At 42.8% G+C, this 23,364-nt stretch overlaps 1 protein-coding gene across 4 annotated transcripts in view; it reads right to left on the reverse strand.

The window, feature by feature from the left end:
- ube4b (ubiquitination factor E4B, UFD2 homolog (S. cerevisiae)) overlaps positions 1-23,364 on the reverse strand; it is a 41,835-nt gene that overhangs the window by 2,425 nt on the left and 16,046 nt on the right. For 2 of the 4 annotated variants that reach the window (XM_046343862.1, XM_046343861.1), the window contains exons 8-28: positions 23,069-23,179; positions 21,453-21,594; positions 19,699-19,799; positions 17,425-17,539; positions 17,088-17,171; positions 16,356-16,412; positions 15,451-15,567; positions 12,253-12,351; positions 12,040-12,153; positions 11,583-11,781; positions 10,002-10,140; positions 8,589-8,688; positions 8,124-8,251; positions 7,536-7,634; positions 4,463-4,698; positions 4,068-4,194; positions 3,756-3,900; positions 3,518-3,652; positions 2,619-2,810; positions 1,442-1,616; positions 135-281 (exon numbers count right to left, since the gene is read on the reverse strand). In XM_046343862.1, coding sequence (XP_046199818.1) covers positions 135-281; positions 1,442-1,616; positions 2,619-2,810; positions 3,518-3,652; positions 3,756-3,900; positions 4,068-4,194; positions 4,463-4,698; positions 7,536-7,634; positions 8,124-8,251; positions 8,589-8,688; positions 10,002-10,140; positions 11,583-11,781; positions 12,040-12,153; positions 12,253-12,351; positions 15,451-15,567; positions 16,356-16,412; positions 17,088-17,171; positions 17,425-17,539; positions 19,699-19,799; positions 21,453-21,594; positions 23,069-23,179 — 2,762 coding nt within the window. The remainder of the gene's footprint in view (positions 1-134; positions 282-1,441; positions 1,617-2,618; positions 2,811-3,517; positions 3,653-3,755; positions 3,901-4,067; positions 4,195-4,462; positions 4,699-7,535; positions 7,635-8,123; positions 8,252-8,588; positions 8,689-10,001; positions 10,141-11,582; positions 11,782-12,039; positions 12,154-12,252; positions 12,352-15,450; positions 15,568-16,355; positions 16,413-17,087; positions 17,172-17,424; positions 17,540-19,698; positions 19,800-21,452; positions 21,595-23,068; positions 23,180-23,364) is intronic. The other 2 variants (XM_046343864.1, XM_046343863.1) reach the window with 1 other exon arrangement.

Below are 23,364 nucleotides of genomic sequence, written 5' to 3' on the forward strand. Positions count from 1 at the left end.
CCGTCTAACATTTGTTTCAAATGGGTACTTGCTTTTCCTCACATATCAAACTAGCATCTTGTACTGCAGGCTATGAGTATAGGGAGTTGCAATTTAAGTGGACATGACTTTGATACCGGTGCGTGCACACATACGTGACTCCAGCATGCTTTCGTTGAGCGGCTGTCTGTTGAAGGGGTCAGTGGGGGAGTTGAGAAGGTGGCGGAGGATGATAGCTCGGTCCATGATGTTCCCGGAGGGCAATATCACAGGGTCTGTCATTAGGGTGTCCATCAGAGGATCTGTGGAAACAAACACACACAAATGTAATGTACCTTCAATTATGTATTTATTTGCCTTCGCTGTAGCCCTCCCATTTATGCAACATTACGTTGTGTATATTAAATGTGATATGAACAAATAAAAATATAGAAATTTGCCTTGAGTTGTGTAAAAGTATTCTTACCAGGATGTGAGAGAACAATGTTGTGTCGTGTTTGAATGAAGTGTTGAAAAATACATTAATTAAATTCAGCAAAAATCGACACACTTTCCTCTCTTCAGAAAGTGTTTTTACGCACTCTGCAAGTATATTTCCATGCATATGCCTGCATTCTCAAATCAAAGCATTGATGTCTCGGAAACACATGCAAGGAAATCATGAAGACAATTAAATTAGCTTACAATTAAACGCTGGGTCCTATCTGATTCAAAAGGATTGGGTTAAATACAACTGACTCGGCATCCCCCATTCCCTTATATTGAAATCTTGAGTTTGCCGTCTGAGGGTTTTATACATGTTACACACTTAAAAATAAAACTTGAGTGTTTTCTTTAACCCGGGACAGTTAGTTGACACCTCAGATCCACAGAAGACGCAATCTCAATTGCACTCCACACTGCCCTGTCCCACCTGGACAAAATTAACACCTAAGTGAGAATGCTGTTCATTGACTACAGCTCAGCGTGCAACACCATAGTGTCCTTAAAGCTCATCACTAAGCTAAGGACCATGGGCCTAAACACCTTCCTCGCAACTCGATCTTGGACTTCCTGACGGTCCGCCCCCAGGTGGTAAGGGATGGCAACAACACATCTGCCACACTGATCCTCAACATGGGGGCCCCTCAGGGGTGCGTGCTTAGTCCCCTCCGGTACTCCCTGTTCACCCACGAAAGTTTGCCGACGACAACTGTGGTAAGCCTGATGTCCGACAGATACTCAAAAAGTTCTACAGCTGCAACGTTGAGTGGTATGGCAAATGCGTGGCATCTGACCACTATGTACTACAGAGGGTAGGGCGTACGGCCCTCACTAGAGTACTTGCATTGACCCCCCCCCTACTGGGACGTTGCATCCAAATGAACATACCGCTGCTGTCAGGGGCAATTAGTAACAAAATAAATAAAGATTTCAAACACTAGAAAGTGAAGTTTGAACATTGCAAAGTTTGAACACTTGCCTTTAAACTCGTCAGGTGCGTCACTGTAGTCCATTTCGGACTGAGAGTTCCTTGCGACAATCTCCTCCACCTTCTCCGATAGTAGCTTGAATTTTTCAATGGCGATGGTAGACTTGATGCCGGCTTTCGTCATCTTGGAAATAACTTCCTCAAAGAGTTCTTGACTGTACGACCGCTGGAAATGGAAGAGAAAGAACACCATGTAAGCCTGGGTGTATTTATTACCACACACCACAGCAAAACGTTTTGCAACGGAAAAACAAAAATAAATGTTTCATATTGGACAAATTCAGGAAGATCCCAACCAGTATTGCACCGTTTGCTTCTATTTGGTTCCTAGTAAATAGAATTACCTTTTGAAGGAATTATCACTGAGAGGCTTTGGGATGTGAGTGTGTCATTCTACCAAATGATTACAAAATAGCAGAGGTGCATGGAGATTGCAGCCTCCATGTACTCAACACAAATTCCGTGTTTGCTTAGTCCGCCTTATCGCACATTGCTCTGTTACCTTTTTTTGTATCTTCATTTGCATACTATATATGAACCCAAATTGAAAAACCTCAAAAGTATATTGTTCTCTCTCTCCACCACCCTCCCTCCCCATCCCTTTATTCTACCCACCCTCCCCACCTCTCCACTCCACACCCTCCCCACTCTCCCTCCCTCCCTCCCTCCCCCTCTACCCTCCCTCCCTCCCCACTCTACCCTCCCTCCCTCCCCACTCTACCCTCCCTCCCTCCCTCCCCACTCTTCCCTCCCCCCTCCCCACCCTTCCCTCCCCACTCTACCCTCCCTCCCTCCCCACTCTACCCTCCCTCCCTCCCCACTCTACCCTCCCTCCCTCCCCACTCTACCCTCCCTCCCTCCCCACTCTACCCTCCCTCCCTCCCCCTCTACCCACCCACTACCCACCCTCCCTCCCTCCCCACTCTACCCACCCACTCACCCACCCACCCTCCCCACTCACCCACCCACCCTCCCCACTCTGGGTTCAATTACTTAATCTTTTCAAATACTTTGACGGTTTGCTTGAGCCTGCCTAGAGTACCAGATGGGTGAGGTTAGCAGTGTGGGGACTTTTCTATTGGTTTATTAAACAAGGCAAGCACAGATAAAGTGTTTGAATCAATTTCCCAATTGTTTGAAAGCCAGGTGTGCCACTACTACAGTTTACCTGGTCGTCGGCGATGGCCTTGGCAAAGCGGGCACAGTCAAGTTGCAGGTAAATGTCAGTAAGCTGGTCCAGGAGCTTTTTGGGCTCAAAACCATACTTCTCTGGGTTCTCCACCTTCAGGTCCCGGCACTTCGGCCCGCAAAGCTGCTGGAGGTTAAAGTTCAGCATGGCTGCCAGACGAGGCCCCAGCTCCTGGAATGCACAGAGCAGCGAGTTAGGTCACCCGGAAAAATATTGTCTGCATCCATGAATAGGAGTTGTTTATGGTTACTGTTGAAGTAGGCTTTATACAGTAATATGTAGCACTTTGCCATCCCTTCCATGCTGCTGCACAGTAATGTTCTATTGTTGGCAGAAAAAGAAAAGGGAATGATGACCACCACTAACTAAATAAAACACTTCGTTTTTGTGAGGCTTACTTTTCCCACCATGGCACTCTTGAAGAAAATGGATGAAGGCAGATACCAAGCACAAACGAGTTGGTTTGTTTTCATGTTGTTAAATATTTATCGAAATATTTTTTAAATGAAGGCTTTTTAAAATTAAGAATCTTTTTCAAATCAACAAGTGCCTTGATGTAAAAATAAGCACACAATACATTTTTCAGTTTACTAAGTGGTTACCATCATTCCCATTTTTCTGCCTGTCAGAATACCCTTTTCAAAGAGCACCTCCACAGCCTTCGCTTTTAACCCATTTGAGCACACCAGCAAAAATAAATATTGTCAATGTTTTAATTGGCTGCTGTGTGGGGGCTGTTGACAACCAGTAAAAGTAATTCTAACCGCATATTTGTCGAATACAACATTTGCAAACTATGTTTTTGCGCCCATTTATCCCTTTATAGACTGGAAAGTATGAGTAAAATATGTTTGATCCCTGGTCAGAGTGGTACTTACGGGCCGGAGGAAGGGCTTCTGGACCTGCTTGGTAAGGATATGGAACATGTCAACAGTCTCTGTGGCCAGTGCCAGGTAGGAGCGCGACACCCGCTCGTCCTGGGTCAGCTGGGACTGGCGGCTCTGCTGCTGCTCCTGAGGGAGAAAGAGTCATTAGGAATTTTAAAGGCGCTTTGTAACACGTTAATATGCGCTTCGTAATGGGTTCATGTTTTCCCCCCGGTAATTCCGTGCTGACCCTGGGAAGCAGATCCCACTGCTCCTTGTTCTTCATCTCCTCCTGGACCTCATGGATGCGCTTTAGGGACTCCAGGCTCTCGTCCAGCAGGAAGGTGGTGTCGTTGATCAACATGTTGATGTAGCGCACAAACTGCTTGCCAGAGCTAAGGGGAATAGACAGATTGATTCACTAACTAGGAGGCCTTCGGAAGCCAGTCAAAGTCACACAAACTGAGTCTGAGTACATTTTACATGTAGCATTCAGCATGACTAGATTTATTAGATTGATTAGCTGACGATACCTATTAAGTTGTGATTCTAGCCCACTTACTTGAACTCCTCCAGGAATGTGCCGTGGTGGCCCATGTTCTGCCAGAGGCTCTTGAAGATGGTGCTGATGTGGTAGCGGATGGTGAACTTATCGTAGAACTCGCTGGTGGCACCGGTGTGCTCCACATCTGTGGAAAGGAAGGCACACAAGAGTCAGTTGCATGTGAGAATCAGTGCACTTGACTCTACTCTAATAGCTTTTGCACACTACTGAGTGGAGCCAAGTTGAGTCGTACTGTGATGGTGTGTTACACACCCACTATAGTTGATGGAACCATTCTGGAAAGAAAATATCCAAGCCAGCACAATAAAAAGTTTGTGTTCATGCAAAAGTGTTAAAATTGCGCAATGTGTCTAGTTCTGCCCCTCCCGAAATGCAGCACCAAGTAGTCACACCTGTGTAGAACTTCATGAGGGCCGGGACCAACTGTTTGACGGACAGGGGGTGGTTCTCCATCATCTCGGAAAAGCGCTGGGTGCGCAGCTGCACCGCCGGGTTGGTGACAAAAAGCACTTCCACCAGCTTGGCGATCAGGTAGGGGTTCCGGATGTAGTTCTGACTGCAGATGAACACCACCAGAAAAGTGACAATGTCCTGGACGCAGGGCTCATACAGGACCTGAGGGGAATACCTGGCGGAGGACAGAAAGGGGAGGCTAACCGTCAGTCAAGAGCAATTTTCACAGAAGATACCTTTTCAAAAAATACATGTATTTTTATATTCAAACAGCCCCACTTTAAAAAACAATGACATTTCTAAGAAAAGCACATTTTGTGTCCATTAAAATAACACCAAATTGATCATACAGACATTGTTAATGTTGTAAATAACTATTGTAGCTGGAAATGGCAGATTTTTTAAGGAATATCTACATAGGCGTACAGAGGCCCATTATCAGCAACCATCACTCCGGTGTTCCAATGGCACTTTGTGTTAGCTAATCCAAGTTAATAATTTTAAAAGGCTAATTGATCATTAGAAACTCTTCTGCAATTATGTTAGCACAGCTGAAAAAGGTTGTGCAGATTTAAAGAAGCAATAAAACTGGCCTTTAGACTAGTTGAGTATCTGGAGCATAAGCATTTGTGGGTTCGATTACAGGCTCAAAATGGCCAGAAACAAAGAAGTTTCTTCTGAAACTCATCAGTCTATTCTTGTTCTGAGAAATGAAGGCTATGCCATGCGAGAAATCACCAAGAAACTTAAGATCTCATACAACGCTGTGTACTACTCCCTTCAGAGAACAGCGCAAACTGGCTCTAACCAGAATAGAAAGAGGAGCGGGAGGCCCAGGTGCACAACTGAGCAAGAGGACAAGTATATTAGTGTGTCTAGTTTGAGAAACAGACGCCTCACAAGTCCTCAACTGGCAGCTTCATTAAATAGTACCCGCAAAACACCAGTTTCAACGTCAACAGTGAAGAGGCGACTCCGGGATGCTGGCCTTCTAGGCACAGTTGCGAAGAAAGAGCCATATCTCAATATCTCAGACTGTCCGATAAAATAAAATATTAAGATGGGCAAAAGAACATACATACTGAACAAAAATAAAACAACATGTAAAGTGTTGGTCCCATGTTTCATGAGCTGAAATAAAAGATCACAGAAATTGTCCATAAGCACAAAATGCGTATTTCTCTCAAATTTAGTGCACAAATTTGTTTACATCCCTGTTAGTGAGCATTTCTCTTTTGCCAAGAAAATCTATCCACCTGACAGGTGTGGCATATCAATAAGCTGATTAAACAGCATGATCATTACACAGATGCACCTTCTGCTTTGGACAATAAAAGGCCACTTTAAAACGTGAAGCTGTCACAACACCATGCTATAGATGTCTCAAGTTGATGGAGCGTACAATTGGAATGCTAACTGCAGGAATGTCCACCAGAGCTATTGCCAGAGAATTTAATGTTGAACGTTAGAGAACTTGGCAGTGAGTCCAACCGGCCTCACAACCGCAGTCCATGTGTCACACCAACCCAGGACTTCCACATCGGACTTCACCTGCAGGATGGTCATAAATGAGCCACTCGGACAGCTGATGAAACTGGGTTTGCACAACTGAACAATTTCTGCACAAACTGTCAGAAACCATCTCAGGGAAGCTCATCTGCGTGCTCGTCATCCTCACCAGGGTCTTCACCTGACTGCAGTTCGGCATAGTAACCGACGTCAGTGGACAAATGCTCAACTTTGATGGCCACTGGCATGCTGGAGATGTGTGCTCTTCGCGGATGAATCTCGGTCTCAAATGTACCAGGCAGATGGCAGACATTGTATATTGCCTCGTGTGGGCGATCTGTTCGCTTATGTCAACGTTGTGAGCATGGTGGCCGTGGGTTTATGTAATGGGCATGCATAAGCTACGGACAATAAACACAATTGCATTTTATCAATGGCAATTTGAATGCAGAGATACCGTGATGAAACTCATCTGCTGCCATCACCTCACGTTTCAGCATGATGATGCATGGCCCCATGTCGCAAGGATCTGTACACAATTTCTGTAAGCTGAAAAGGTCAGTTCTTCGATGGCCTGCATACTCACCAGACATGTCACCCATTGAGCATGTTTGGGATGCTCTGGATCGATGTGTACAACAGCATGTTTCAGTTCCCGCCAATATCCAGCAACTTTGCACAGCCATTGAAGAGTGGGACAGCATTCCACAGGCCACAATCAACAGCATGATCAACTCTATGCGAAGGAGATATGTCGTGCTGCATGAGGCAAATGGTGGCCACGCCAGATACTAGCAGGTTTTCTGATCCACACCCTTTACTTTTCTGAAAAGGTTTTTGTGACCAACAGAAGCATATCTGTATTCCCAGTCATGTGAAATCCATAGACTAGGGCCTAATGAATTTATTTCAATTATATGAACTGTGAAATTCTTGAATATTCCATTTATATTTTTGTTCAGTGTACAATTTTTCAGCAGGTATACCCCCTTTTATGCATATTGTGTAACCAGCCATTTGGGAGGGGTGTTGTTAAAAACCAATGAATCTTTCCTTGATTCCTCTCGCTACCTCTCTGCTCGCCACCTCCTCAAAACGCATTGGTGGAGGTCAGAGGGAAGGGACCTTGGATCCCCTCCTGCATTGCAGTTTAAGAAAAAGGTGAGGAGAGCGTACGCAAGAATCAAGGGGGAGAGTAATTGAGAAACTCAAGAGGAAGCTTGTCCAGGGATTAAGAGGATGGTCCTCCTCATGTATTTATTAATAAAGGAAAGAGAATGGAGAGAGCCAGGAGTTTCTCCAGGTCGGGTCACATCGTCAGGAAATCCTCTTGGCCCTACTCTTGCCACATCCCTTTGAAGTTAACAATTCTCCAAGAAATGTATAAAACATGGAACTAATCACTTGCTTTAGGTAAAACAGGGTAAATGGACACATACAATCCAACTCTTGGGTATTTGTCTGGCCATGTACTATGCAATTACAATCGATCTGTCAACTTACTGCACAACGAAAAGCAGGAACTCGGCCACATCTTCAATGTAAAACTCCGGCAGAGCAGCAAAGCTTTTGGGAATCTCCGGATTCAGCGGTAGACTCATGCTGCAACAAAGGGAAGGAATGAATATGAGTTTTTGATCCACTTTATGCATGTCAAACAATACAAACAATAACAAAGATAAATCTAATAAACATTTACATAATATCATTATCAGTTTAGTAAAAAAGTAGCATCCCTCAGTTTAAAAGGGATTGTGCGAGATCTTGTCAACAAAGCCCTTTTTCTACTTACCCATGGATAACATTTTCATGCCTGCGTGCAGTATTAAGGCAGTTGCTAACTAGAGCTAGCGTAATTGGTAACTAGCTTTAAGACAATGACTGGTTGGCAAAACTACCTTCAACTTCCTTCAAACTGCATGAAGAGACGAACATGGTATCGATGAATTCATCTGACTGGTTAGGTAGAAAAAGAGCATAATTGCTCAAATCTCACACCATCCCTTTAATTATGACAGATATGATGTAAAGTAGGCTATGAACTCATATTGCAGCATTAAAACAGTTCCTGATTGTGGCAGAGTGTCTTACTGTGGGTAGGCGGGATCCACCATGCGTAGGATGAGCTGAATGACCATACTGTAGAACTGCAGACATCTGCGTAAAAGGTTCTCATCCAGAAGCCCTGCGTCGGCACAGGCTTTGGAGCGCACCAGTTTCTGTCAAGGCCAAAGATCAAAGATAGAAAAGTTTCTGGTGAATATTGTCGTTAACTCATGACACGAGTTGAAATTATTTATTTTCTTATTCGCAACACTAATTTCAGTTTAAAAAAAAATCTAAGATATTAACCAAAACGGATGATTCGGAAAACAAACTATGACGACATGGGATTGGAATAGGAAATCGAGTTTACACACTTAAAAATTACCAAAACATTATCACGTATGACAAGCAGAACACAAGCAGATGAGAGAGTGGATTAAGTCCTTTCAGCCTGAAAACGGTGGGAGGAGATTAAAAAAATAATCAATTAAGAAAAATGTCTTTGCGAACTTTGAGCTGGGTTTTGCATCTCTTTAGCATCTCTCGGTGTCGGCTGGCCAGCGGAGAGTCCTTCCACTGGCTCTCACTGTTCTTCAGTTCCTCCACGGTCCTGCCATGCCAAACAAAACAGGGTCGCATTCATTAGTATTCAAAACATCTCGCAACGGATAACAAAAACAAGCAACTTCAGCTTGTCGCTCCCCGTTTAAGTCAATGTTCTTAACGTTGAGAGCCTAGTCAATACAATCCAGCCTTCATATACTCACTAATACACTACATACACACCTTAACACAATGAAATAATTTCCACTCATAGGCCAATAATGTATATTGGCCTATGATCACCAATGAAACATAACAATGATCACCAAATGATCACCAATGAAACATAACAATGAACTCCTCACTAATGTATGAACACATTTACATTTTGATATTTCACTGGTTGGAGACAACCACATTACATTTATTACAAGTACTAAAAAACCAAAGCCAATATCTTATATATTTTTGGAACTCTGAAGCCAAATCTCTCTGAAAACTCCTTTCTTGAGATGGACATCTATATTCTATGGTCCCATGTAGAGTTGTCATTGGGTCTGAAAATTGGAGTCCGATCTTACCCAAGCCTGGTGAGCTGAAGCCCCAAGCCCAGGCCTGATCCAACATCACAGAAATGTAATGAGCCCGAACCCCCCCCCCCCCCCACCCAAAAAAAAATGCAGTATTTCTCAAAAAAAGCATATTGATTTAAACTGGTGTTGAGAACAATGTGGTGGAGGTGGGCAGCAGTGGAGTGAGGAGACGAGGAAACAGCCCTCGACTTAGAAATGTGATGAGAAAACTCACCTTAGGCTTAGTTATGATCAACTGAATAACTTAAATATTGGAATAGGTTATAGGCTAATGCAAATGAAGGTATGTATCAAATGGTTTCTTACTGGAACTCCCAAAGTCATATCCAACCATTATAATACATTTAAAGCAATAGCCGTGTGTGGCCAACTTGGTATTTCAGCACCGTTTTGATTGGGTCAGCGCCATCAAGCTGCATTGAGGCAAGTGTGGGGACTCATCGTGATAACATAAATATAACAGATTTTTCACAGACTTTTAAATATATGGTTAATTGATCTCTGGCTGGGAAAATAAGTGGAGGTGGTAGCTCATCTATTCTTCTACTCATCTGTCACTGATCATAAACATTTAGCATGTAATAACGTAGCTTAAATCAGGTGTATCATTTTGCTATAGGCAACTCCAAAAGCCTGCATAGGTTGTGAAATATGAACACGAGCCTCACATGCTTTTGAGAATATAGATTGCTATTAAGTAACGCCGGGCCCTGTCGGGAAAATGACAACTAGTCCCAGGTTGTTTGAGTGGCTGTGGCCACTTGTCCTCGTGTGTGTGTGAGTGTACCTGTTGAGCTCACGGATGGCTCTCAGTCTGCGGATGTAGCGTCGGCAGCCCGGTAGGATGGACAGGTGGTGGGTGTGCAGTGTCAGAAAGAAACACTCTGTGGGGAACTTGGGCTCAGAGAACTTGGAGGGGTCGTTGTCTGTCAACAAAAACAATTAGGAAACTTTCAATGGCACATCCAGTTTGTCAATTTGGCAGGTAATCCTAATAATAACTAGATGGTAATTTTGTAATTTTCCATGAAATAACGGTGACCTCCTTCAGATCTTTAAAACTATTTTTGTGGTAATTGAAGTTTGAAACGTTTTACTTTAGTGAAATATAGTCAACTTTAAATATATACAAATATCTGGTTTGATTACTTTGATAAACTACTAGATCACATACAACCAGACTCAGACGACTACACTTTTACTCAAAGAATCAGAAAAGATTTGGCTATCATTTTGGGGGAGAAATATGATGGTGAATCTAGTGGAAGAAACTGTAAAGTTTGTTAGTGTTGAAACATGTATGCTGGTGTAGTAGCGGGAGTGACTTTTATAAATAGTTTATCGTAGCCTTCAGTAGTAGTAACTAATTAGTCGCAATGTAGTTTTTAGCAGCGGTATGGTTAAGCGTTACCAGGTCCACAATTCACTGTAAGCGCATACGGAAGAGTGGGGCTAAATGTAACACGGGTCAATTGTAGGGTTACAGTTGTGGTAAAATGACACCCTACCTAAAAAACGCCATCCCCTCTGTGACCTTTCCCCCACTGCTACACATTTTTCCAGAGGAAACACTGTTCTACATGCAGTTTGAAGGAAGTTTAAGGTATCTTCACAGGTACACTAGCTATTCTCATAGACTTGCATTGGTGGTAATGCTAGTTAGAAACTTACTACAAACTGAACGCAGAGACATAAAAATGGTATCCATGAGTTCATCTGACTAGGTAAGCAGAAAAAGGGCTTGATTGGCAAAATCTCGCAATATCCCTTTAAAAAGTGTCTCACAGCTAAACACTTTTTTTGGAGTGGCGGCAATGATTTAGCAGCGGCGAGGCAACACTGAATATGTAGAAATCACTCCGCCATTGCCTGGTTGCTAAAAGTAAACAAAATTGTAACTTGAGGAGAGGAAGCATAGAAACAGTGCACATAGAACAGATCTACCGCTTATCAGACTTGCTTTCAATGTGAATAATAGATTGACAACTAACATTTCTATGTGAATATGGTCAGGACACACACAAAGCAACTTTAAAAATGCACTATGGAAGTTCAGTTGACAATTGCAAGTAAACCACACAAATTCTTCATTTTTTTCAAATACTTTAACTGCATATGATTGAGCTTGTCTGGCACAAAAGAATCAATGGAAGTCCCAAAAGTGCAAACCCCATCCTCATGACACTCCAGGTTAAACATTTGAAAGAAAACAAATACCACATTAACCTAGGTGTGATCAACTATAACTCATTATAGTCATTGTTAATACTATGACGTCGATGGTGGGGTCCTCATAGCTAAAGGGCAGACAAATTGTTCCATTCGAATGCATAGAGGCTCTGTTATATTATCTACGGTGTCCACTCACACATCTCGGCCAGCCAGATCTTGAGCTCTTCCATGGTGGCCTTGAGCCGGGTCTCCTCGGGGCTGACATGCAGGCGGCAGTGGGGGTGGAAGATATAATAGGGGTCCACCGTCTCCAGCTTGATCTTCATGCTCAGCTGCTGCAGCACCGACAGGAAGTTGATCATGAAGCCATCTGTGGACACCAGCTTGTCGTCCGTCTGCGAAAGGATGAGGGGACAAAGGGAAGAGAAAAGCTCAAATTATTTTTTTCGTTATTTAAGGAGTGGGGCAGTCCCACTTTTCCAGATAGTCTTTCACTGTTCTAACAAGAAAGGTAGGGAGAGGGGAGATTGTGTGCTAGATTAACATTGGGTCTATTCAGACTTTGGGGCCAGACATTCTAGCTTGAAATGGTTGCATTAACCCTCAATTCAGACATTTCCTAGATTAATGAATATAGGATAAGATCACTTTACCTGCATCTGGGCTTTCTTCACATTGCGGTTGACCAGAGCTGCCATGTAGTTGAGAGCTACCTCTCTTGTCTCTCCATTCAGTAGGATGTTGTGGAGGATTTTAAACATTTCACCCTGACAAAAGAATACAAAAAAATAATTGTCATGCCAAATTGAGGGAAGTATACTTGGGCAAATGACAAGCCATGATAGACCCAGTGGGGCAGGACTTACCCTGGCTGACTCCAGGTAGTGCTGCAGGGATTGACTGACCACGCGAGTGTTCTCTGTGGTGATCGCAGGGCCTGAGAAGTACTTGTCACCAACTTTGGACTGAGGGGGAAAGACCAAACAAATGAAGTAATTTCTTTGCTGGTTAAAGTAATCTAATGCCAACATAATTCTGGATGCAATGTGATATAGACTTGTCAATGCTAAGCACTGAAGTCATATTTTAGTTCTGTGAGCTTTTGTTGTATCATTTTGTAAGGTAAACTACAGCAATACACTAGGTGACACCAGAAAACTATTTTAACATTCAGCAGAATTTGCAAAATCAAAAAATTCCCAGGGACAAGCTATGCTGGTAGGCTATATTCCTCTTGCTTTTCAGCCCGTAAGGGCACATTGCATTGATTCACACAAGTTATATTACTCACCACCAAGGTGGTTTTTGTTCTAGGTAGAGATCTAGGATCAGCTTCCCCTCCCACAATCTAACCTTAAAAGTCCATACATTTTGGGAGCTAACATATATTGATATACAGCGCATTTCGAAAGTATTCAGAGCCCTTGACTTATTCCACATTTTGTTACGTTAAATTAATTGTTTTCCTCAATCTACACACAATACTCCATAATGACAAAGCAAAAACAGGTTTTTAGAAATCTTAGCAAATTCATTAAAACAGAAATACCCTATTTACATAAGTATTCAGACCCTATGCTATGAGACTCGAAATTCAGCTCAGGTGCATCTTATTTCCATTGATCATCCTTGGGATGTTTCTACAACTTGATTGGAGTCCACCTGTGGTAAATTCAACTGATTGGATATGATTTGGAAAGGCACACTGCTGTCTATACAAGTCAGGTTTGAGGGAAAAATGAACAGAGCAAAGTACAGAGAGGTCCTTGATGAAAACCTGTTCTACAGCACTCAGGAACTCAGACTGGGAACGAAGGATCACCTTCCAACCGGACAACGACCCTAAGCACACAGCCAAGACAATGCAGCAGTGTCTTCGGGGCAAGTCTCCGAATGTCCTTGAGTAACCCAGCCAGAGCCCGGACTTGAACACGATTGAATATCTCTGGAGAGACCTGAAAATAGTTGTGCAGCACCACTCCCCATCCAACCTGACAGAGCTTAAGAGGATCTGCAAAACGGAATGGGAGAAACTGCCCAAATGCAGGTGTGCCAAGCCTGTAGTGTTATACCCAAGAAGACTCAACGCTGTAATTTCTGCCAAAGGTGCTTCAACAAAGTACTGATTAAAGGTTCTGATTACTTACGTAAATGTGCAAACATGTCAAAAAAACATTTTTTTTTGTCATTATGTGGTATTGTATGTAGAAAAAAACAAATGAATCTGTTTTAAGATAAGGCTCTAACATACTAAAATGTGGAAAAAGTCAAGGGGTCTGAATACTTTCCAAACGCACTGTATAGACACTGATTCTTAAAAAATATATAACTAAGAAATGCGTCATGAACTGCAATGTCGTACCCTATCAGACCCTCAAAAAAAGCTTGTTTTCCCTTTTTCGATCTCATCTCATTGCTGCAACTCCCCAATGGGCTCAGGAAAGGCAACGGTGGAGTCCTGCGTCCTCCGAAACATGACCCACCTAACCTCATTCCTTAATACCCATCAGCTTAACCCGGAAGCCAGCCACACCAATGTGTCGGAGGAAACACCGTTCAACTGGTGACCGGGGTCAGCCTGCAGACACACAGCCCACCACAAGGAGTTGCTTGGGCGCGTTGAGCCAAGTAAAGCCTCCCCCAGTCAAACCCTACCCATACGATGCTGGGCCAATTGTGCGCCGTCCTACGTGACTCCCAGCCACAGCCGGTTACAGAACGGCCCGGGAATGAACCCAGGTCTGTAGTAACGCCTCTGGCACTGCGATGTAGTGCCTTAGACCGTTGCACACTCGGGAGGCCCAAACAAGCTTATTTTAATCCATTGTTTGTAAACAAACACTGTATAGCTTCAAACTCATTTTGATCTCATTGATGGTTAGTTCTTGCATCCATAGCTCTGTATGAATTTGAGAGTGAATGGCGCCGGTTGGAATGGAGGCCGTTTTACAGGCTCCCGATTGTGCTATGTTGTGTATTTTTTTGAACTGATCTAAACTTTTATAATCAAAGGTTAATGAAATACAAATGGTATAGAGGGAAATGGTCCTATAATATCTACAACCTAAAATGTCTTACCTGGGAATATTGAAGACTCATGTTAAAAAGAACCACCAGCTTTCATATGTTCTCATGTTCTGAGCAAGGAACTGAAACGTTAGCTTTCTTACATAGCACATATTGCACTTTTACTTTCTTCTCCAACACTTTGCTTTTGCATTATTTAAACCAAATTGAACATGTTTCATTATCTACTTGAGGCTAAATGAATTTTATTGATGTAATATATTAAGTTAAAATAAGTGTTAATTCTGTATTGTTGTAATTGTCATTATTACAAGTACATTTTATTTTAAATCGGCCGATTGGTATCGGCTTTTTTGGTCCTCAAATAATCGGTATCGGCGGTGAAAAATCATAATCGGTCGACCTCTAGTCCAAACACACCAAGACAGTCGTGAAGAGGGCACGACAAAGCCTATTCCCCCTCAGGAGACTAAAAAGATTTGGCATAGGTCCCCAGATCCTCAAAATGTTCTACAGCTGCACCATTGAGAGCATCTTGACTGGCTGCATCATCGCTTGGTATGGCAACTGCTCGGCATACGACCGCAAGGTGCTACAGAGGAGAGTACGCACGGCTTAGACCAAGCGATAGTATACCAGGTATACCAGGCAGTGTCAGCAAAAGGCCCTAAAAAAAATTGTCAGACTCCAGCCATCCAAGTCATAGACTGTTCTCTCTGCTACAGCACAGCAAGATGTACCGGAGCACCAAGTCTGGGAACAAAAGGCACCTAAACAGCTTCTGCACCCATAAATTCTGAACAGTTACTCTAATGGCTACCCCGGACAATTTACATGTACCCCCTTTATTATTTAATAATCTTAAACTGTTTTGCAGTGACTCCCTTGCAAACTCACTAGACTCTACCAACACACACTACACTGATACACCCCCCCCTCTCACATTGTTTGAATTCCTGATTGCATTAGTATGGAAAATGCTAAACTGACCCAGCATCAGTGTCCAGGGGTAATTTCACCCTATTCCTATTACTCACGTCATCCTCTGCAAAGACCGACAGGCTGAAGAAGGCTCCCAGGAAGGAGAGTCTCTGGACTTCTCGGCCAGTCCCCGGGCTCAGAGACTTAGGACACCACAGGGGCAAAGACGTCATCTGGACACACACACACACACTATAGTTTAGACAGGAACGTACATGAGGTGAGCCTTAAATTACTAAGCCATACCTGCTTAAAGAAGTCACCAGTACCACTGGGACCTGGTGAAAAGTAGTGCACTTTAAAGGGCATAGTGTACAATGAGGAAGCATCCTTGTTATCTTCCCATTCCTCGAAAATGTGAGCTAGACAAACCTGTCATAAATAAAATAACCAAGCCAAATTCTTCCCTGCTTCTGTAAAGTGGGCCGGCTGAGTCTAGAGCAGAACGCTTCACATAAGACAGTGGATGTGCCCCAAATGGTACCCTGTTCAGTGCACTACTTTTGACCGAAGCCCTATGGGACCTAGTCAAAAATGGTACACAATATAGGGAATAGGGTGCCTTTTGAGACTTATCCAGTGCGAGAAAAATAAGTACTTCTTTCTATGGTGCCAATGGAAACAATGTTTTTCATCTACTGTCTGTTGTTGGTCTAATCGGGGGAAAGGCTTTTGAAAGTGTTTTGATGTATTTGTATTTATTATGGGTCCCCATTAACTGTTGCCAAGGCAACAGCTACTCTTCCTGAGGTAACAACATTAAGGCAGTTATAAGTGTTTTAACATAACAATACATTCACAGATTTCACAACATATTAAGTGTGCTCAAGTAAACAGTGGTATCAGTTTAAAAGGAGAAGAACAAATCAACACCTTGGACTACAAGGTGAACTGGAGGGGATTGTTCGCAACCTCAGTAATAGAGCAGGAAAGACGGCTCCATCTCTTCCAGCACACTCACCAAATTGCACATGGGATGAGTCTTCACAAACTTGATTTCACATAGCTCAGCTAATGCCTGTAGAAAACAAAACACGCCGTAAGTGAACGTTAAATGAAATCCATCAGAAATAGCCTAATAACATTGACCATTGACTGAAATGACCATAGGCTTCGGTCCCCTGGTGTAGAAGAAAACACCCAAAGCCATCTTATGACAGGCGTGACAAGACAAGTTAAAAATGTCCAATAATGTTACCCAGCCTTTAGTTAGAGTAGCTGAAGCCATAGAAAAATAGAATTCCTAGAACAGTCAAAGCCCCTCAGACCAAAGCAAATTTGTCTGGAACACACGAGTACCCTCAATATGGCCACCGGTCCATCAAATCACAGAAACATTGATTTTAAATGGGAAATACCCATTCTAGTAAATCTATATCTATGGTTGGAGCCTAAAGGTTAGCTGAAGGTTGATAGGCTCATCATGCTAGCAGAGATTCAGCCTCAAGTCAATCCATTATACATTTGACATCTTGAACTGCCCCCCTATTAGTTAGACATGCTCAGTCACTGGCTGCGAGGCAGCATCTAAAAGACCACATTAAAACTACGTCCCGAATGGCACCCTACTGCCTAGAAATTGCCCTAGGGATCCTGGTCAAAAGTAGTGAACTACGTAGGGAATTAGGTGCCATTTGGGACGCACACTAAGCCTGCACCGCAAGCACACATTACTTCTCCGTTGCCACCTTACCATCAGGGGGAATTTGAAGTTGTCACTGTCGAAGGAACATTCTTTCACAGCCAGACCAAGCCCTTGAAGGATTGGAACAAAGATCTGAAATACAGCCAACAAGTGAGCAATTTTGAGGATGGCGTTAGTCGATACAGCTGAAACTTGACATGGTGAAATGTACAGGACAACTTACAACAATAACTTTTGTTCCCATTTCATATGGAGGTTATTTTTAACTGTTTGAGCAAATTTTCTAATGTTTTAGAATTGACCATTTCATTGTCAGACTAATAAAACCATTAGTGTATTTCTGTTTCTGTCTGTGAGTCAGTCTGCCTGTCTGGGTCTACCCCACCTGTCTGAAGACCTCATCCTCCTGGTAGGTAATGCGAGCCAGCTCCTGGATAAAGCCATACGGCAGGTTACGGCACAGCATGTAGGGTACCAGCAGGGACTGCTGCAGAGTACTCCTGAGTGGAAGAGCGGGGAGGAGGATGGCTTTTACTCACAACACATAATATATCTGGACTGTGTCACCTGGCTATTCTATTTTGAAAGCAAATTGTGTATTTTGAGGGAACACACTTGTATTGTATTTTGGCAATATTATTGAATTCTGCAGTGGTAGAGGATGCATACTAACAGGTACAGAGAACAGTGAGAGGAAACGTCAAGAGTGAAAGTATTCGGGAAGTATTCAGGCCCCTCAACTTTTTCCACGTTGTTACGTGACAGCTTTATTCAAAAATTGATTAAATTGTAGTCCCCTCTCAATTTACACACAATACGCATAATGACAAAGCAAAAACGGGTTTTGACATTTTTGCAAATGCATTGAAAATTGATTTTACATCCAGACTCTTCACTCAGTACTTTGTTGAACCACTTTTGGCAGCGATTACAGCCTCCAGCCATCTTGGGTATGACGCCACAAGCTTGGCACACATGTATTTGTGGTGTTTCATCTTCTTCTCTGCAGATCCTCTCAAACTCTGGCAGGTTGGTTGGGGAGCGTCGCTGCACAGCTATTTTCAGGTCTCTCCAGAGATGATTGATAGGGTTCAAGTCCAGGCTCTGGCTGGGCCACTCAAGGATATTGGGACATGTCCCGAAGCCACTCCTGCATTGACTTGGCTGTGTGCTTAGGGTCGTTGTCCTGTTGGATGGTGAACCTTCGCCCCATTCTTGAAGTCCTGAGCAGGTTTCCATCAAGGATCTCTGTACTTTTCTCCATTCATCTTTCCCTCGATCCTGACTAGTCTCCCATTCCCTGCCACTGAAAAACATGCCCATAACATGATGCTGCCACCACCATGCTTCACCGTAGGGATGGTGGCAGGTTTCCTCCAGATGTGACGCTTGGCATTCAGGCCAAAGAGCTCCAACTTGAATCTTGTTTCTCATGGTCAGTCCTTTAGATGCCTTTTGGCGAACTCCAAGTGGGCTGTCATGTGCCTTTTACTGAGGAGTGTCTTCGGTCTGGAAACTCTACCATAAAGGCCTGATTGATGGAGTGCTGCAGATATGGTTGCCCTTCTGCAAGGTTCTTCCATCTCCACAGAGGAACTCTGGAGCTCTGTCAGAGTGACCATCGAGTTTGGCCAGAGGGCCAGCTCTAGGAAGAGTCTTGGTGATTCCAAACTTATTCCATTTAAGAAAGATGGAGGCCACTGTGTTCTTGGGGGCCTTCAATGCTGCAGAAATGTTTTGGTACCCTTCCCCAGAGCTGTGCCTCGACACAATCCTGTCTCGGAGCTCTACGGACAACTACATTATTTTTGCAAAATCATACAAAAATAAATAAATGTCTTAAAATCAGTTTTCATTACGTCATTATAAGGTCTTGTTTGTAGATTGATAAAAATAAGATATATATTTGATCAATTTTAGAATAAGGCTGGCTGTAACATAAAATGTGGAAAAAGGCAAGGGGTCTGAAAACACTAATGGTGTACCAGATGCTAGAGTGTGGGTAGCAAAGGTGTGAATGATTGGGAAAAATAAAGTGGACATGAACTTCAGGAGAAATAGATGAGTTGCTATGGTGATAGGGTTGCTATGGTGATAGATTAGTAGCTCCTGCTAGGGGTGCCGAGAACACAAAAAAAAAGAAGAACAAAAACACGTACACCAGTCTTTCCCCTAGTTTAAAGCAAGGTGAAAGCAAGATTCAGGCTTTCTGGCTTCACAATTGTCAATTGACATGTTCATTACTGCTTTCTTTCATGTGTCCATGGGTGAATATTTGGGCTTAAAAAATAAATAAAAATAACTGCACTTAATTGTTATGAATTTAAATAATAAATACTACAAATGTAGGCATGGGGCAACAGCGCTAAACATCTTGACCAGGGGCACTAAACTCTTACCCAACAAGGTCTGGTGCCTGCTGGTTCTGTTCTACCTGAATTAATTGCACACACCTGGTGTCCCAGGTCTAAAATCAGTTCCCGATTAGAGGGGAACAATGAAAAAAAAAAAGAATAGTGGAACTGGATTCAACGTCTAGAGTTGAGTTTAAGGGATCTAGACACTCCTATCCAATGGTAGGGAAACACTGATGTACACAGAATAATACTGTATTAGGACCACAGTATTGTGAGAGGCGACAGGAAGATGTCATGCAGACCTGGGCTGCGTGAGGGCACCCTGAAGGACAAGAACGGCGTGGGAAATACACTGTGAGCGTATGTTGCTGAGGAGCTGGCTGACACTGGGGTGGCTGCAAATCTGAGAAGACAGAGGGAGAAGAACAAGTTAAGCGTGGTGACTAGAGCTGCAAAGGGAGGGTATATTACTGGAAACATTCAAAGTTTACTAGTAAACTACCAGAATTTTGGTATTTTTAAAGGAGTTTATGTAATCTATAAAAATACATCTAGTGGCCCTTTTGGGACCTTATGATTACCACAGGTGTCTAATTATCTCCGGCCCTCTGTGGCCTTATCACATGTAAAATAATTAAATAAGACCATTTTAAAAACAGAAAATAAAATGAAACTTGTAAACCATGATCATAAATATAAACCATCAACTTAGTGAATAACATTGGTGTTTAATGTGAGAGTTTCTCCACACATTTATTTTACTATGTCAATATATATTTGTTGTCAATGTCTTGGCATCAAGCTGTTTGGGCATACCTACTCATTCCAGGGTGTTATTTTTTACATTGTAGAATAATAGTGAAGACATCAAAACAACACATATGGAATCATGTAGTGACCAAAAGAAGTGTCAAAATATATTTTTATTTATTAAATTCTTCAAAGTAAACACCCTTTGCATTGCCAGTTTTGCACACGCTTGGCAAATGCCAAGATTCTCAACCTGCTTCATGAGGTAGTCACCTGGAATGCATTTCAATTAACAGGTGTGCCTTGTTTAAAGTTAATTTAATGTAAAGATATGCCACAAATTAACAGCATTGAAAAGATGAAAGTGAGAAATTGTAGTGGAAACACATTTAAGCACAAAGTGATATAATAACCATCATATTGAAAAACTTGGAATCACATAATGATATGGTGTGTGTGGTACTCCCACTATGACTCAGTGAAATATGCAATTTATTAGGCTACAGATGAAAATATGAACTTCACAGGGTGATGAAAGTGCACTGTGATGAGCTTGATGCACCTTTTCAATAAATATTGAGTCTTATTCTGGTGACATGATGAACAATGCTTGACAGCCGTTTGACAAGAAAACTATTTTTGCTCTTAACCATAATAATCTCATCAAGTAAACTAGCCTACCCGCACAGTATCTGAGCGGTTAGCTAGAGCACACGTGCCAAGACCAGAGTAGGCACATTTGGTATTTTAGGCAAAAGTTTGTTACAAAAATATCAGAGTTGAAAATGTGATAGAACACATGGAACTTCAGATTTGTATTCGGTATGTGAAAACTTAAGCGACAAAAGGTACATTTCATGTGCACTGCGCCATCACAGATATTTATCCACAAATAATCAGTTTGGTGAAAAAAACATCTTTACTCAGATTTCTGAATATTCTAATGAAAATCTGTCGCCAATTGGATGGAGTCTTAGCTATTGTGAGCGGTATTTTGGTCGGGCTTTTTGAATTCAATAAGGTGTTTTGTTCAAGTTCGTCTACTATAAATAACAAAAATGTGATTACAAAAAATTAAGTGTTGCGAATAGCAAATTTGACTTTGCCTCCTCTCAGAGCATTTGTTACAACCAGAGGCCACACTAAGCATAGCTGAAAGGTAAGTATTGTTTGGGGACACTGTGGTACAATGGTGTTTCTGAATTAAGTTTTAGCTGCCCTTTTAAAGGACAAAGATTCCAAATGAGTAGATACGGGTCAAACCTCCGATGGCCCGCCATGTTTCTTAACAGCGTTTCCAGTTTACCTTGGGCGCCTTCTTTTCCTCCATGCCCACACTGTCAAAGCGCTCGATGAGGTAGTTGAGCATCTCTGTCTCCTTGCACGCTTCGATGGTGAACCGGTCGCCGCAGGATTCCCAGGCCATTCCCCCTCCGGACACACCGAGACTACACAGAGAGATGGATGGGGGGGAAAAAAATGGGAGAGAAAGTCAAAATGTAACAGGACGACAGGAGAGCAGAACCAGGGCGCCTTAAGAAAGAAGCCCTGTGGACAAATGTGGTAAATAAGCGCCCATTTCAGTTCCCCTGAAATAAATTGTAAAACGTTAGCGAGAGTATACCAAGGCAGCGTTTCGGCATTGACAAACAATTCTCGAGTCTGAACTCTAAATAAACACCCTCAGATTTTACTAAATTCTTCCAATAATCTCACTCAATAGCAGTTTGAAGCGGGGCCGTGTTCATTAGGGCAGGCAAACCTTTTTGACCACATTTTGCCAAGGAAAAAAAATAGTTTGTTTCTTATTGGACAACTCCAGCTAGTGCCTTGCTCCCGCTCTCTTAGTTTGTAACATTTTTGCAATTTATGCCTGATGAACACAACCCAGGTAACGGATTCTCCAGAGATCCCACCCAAGTGGTCTGTTTTCGAAGACAGACCAGTGGGTAACCAGTGAGCAGATTCACAACCTCAGTCCGCAGGAATATTGTGGATAAGTCTTCTGCCCAAAGCTACTCAACAAAGATTTTTAGCGGAGACTGAAAGTGCAAGTTTTCAACCAATCTAACAGATTGTTTATCCGGGCTGCAGCAAGCAGCATTTCCAGCAACAGAAACCATCTGAAGACACAATTAAACCAGTTGTCGTCTTTGGATTTTACCTGAAGATTGTTTGCAGAAAAGTGAAACAGTGCCTTCAACACGCACTTGCAAGGGTTATTTACCTGGTGTCGACAGTCTAAACTCCTTCACTTTGGGTCCTTTCCTCATATTACAAATTTAGCTAACGAAATTGGACATCTTAGCTACAGTACATGACATGCCTAATACACTGGGAAACTACAATCCTGGCCCAAACTCATGCTGCTGATTTACAAGGATCATAGTGCTTGAGAACCGGATATCATTCTCCTACTGCAGTGGTAGCATAGTCATAATGAATTCTCAATATTTTTGCAAGCAAATATTTATTTTCAATTTACAGAACTGCAACTCAGACTCCTAGCAGTACCACAAGGATAAGCACCCTGCCTCGATCTGTACTGAAATTTACTTCTGAGGTTGAGCATAAACTACAACAGTTGAGGGTCATAAAGCTGCCAGAGTCTACAGCAGGACGTCAAACATACGGCCCGCGGGTGGTTTGAGTAAAATAATAATAATTAGTGAGTTTGACACCCATGGTCTACAGGCTCTATGTTTCTCAGCCTGTTCCTGCAAGAGCAGAAACACTGTCTGCGTCCCAAATGGCACTATATTCCATTTATAGTGCACTACCTTTGATGGTCAAAATTTGAGAACTATGTAAGGAATAGTGGGCAATGGTGAAATGCAGACTCTGCTGTTAGTGGCTAGGCTCGACACACTGCTGAAGCATGCCGGTGAGTCTACGGAACACACGCCGTGCAGCGGTGTATACCTGGACCCAAACTGGACCTGCGTAAAATCTTCCTCCTGCTCATCCTCAGGCTCTTCTTCACTGCTGTCCTGAGACATATCAGAGAGGGCGAAGAACAGGAGAGATAGGGGGCTGGCGTAGAGAGGGAGGAAACGAGGAACAAGGGATAAAGGAGGAGGATGGGGAGACAGATGGAAAAATAGAGACACATGGGTCATAGATAGGAGAGGTTGGGATAGGGAAAGAAAGATGTAACACTGAGGAAAAGATGCAGGAAGGGAGTGATGTGACTAGTTCACCTTCCCTCGGACTTCAAC

Source organism: Oncorhynchus gorbuscha, linkage group LG03 (assembly GCF_021184085.1).
Source record: "Oncorhynchus gorbuscha isolate QuinsamMale2020 ecotype Even-year linkage group LG03, OgorEven_v1.0, whole genome shotgun sequence".
NCBI classification, from domain to species: Eukaryota; Metazoa; Chordata; class Actinopteri; order Salmoniformes; family Salmonidae; genus Oncorhynchus; species Oncorhynchus gorbuscha.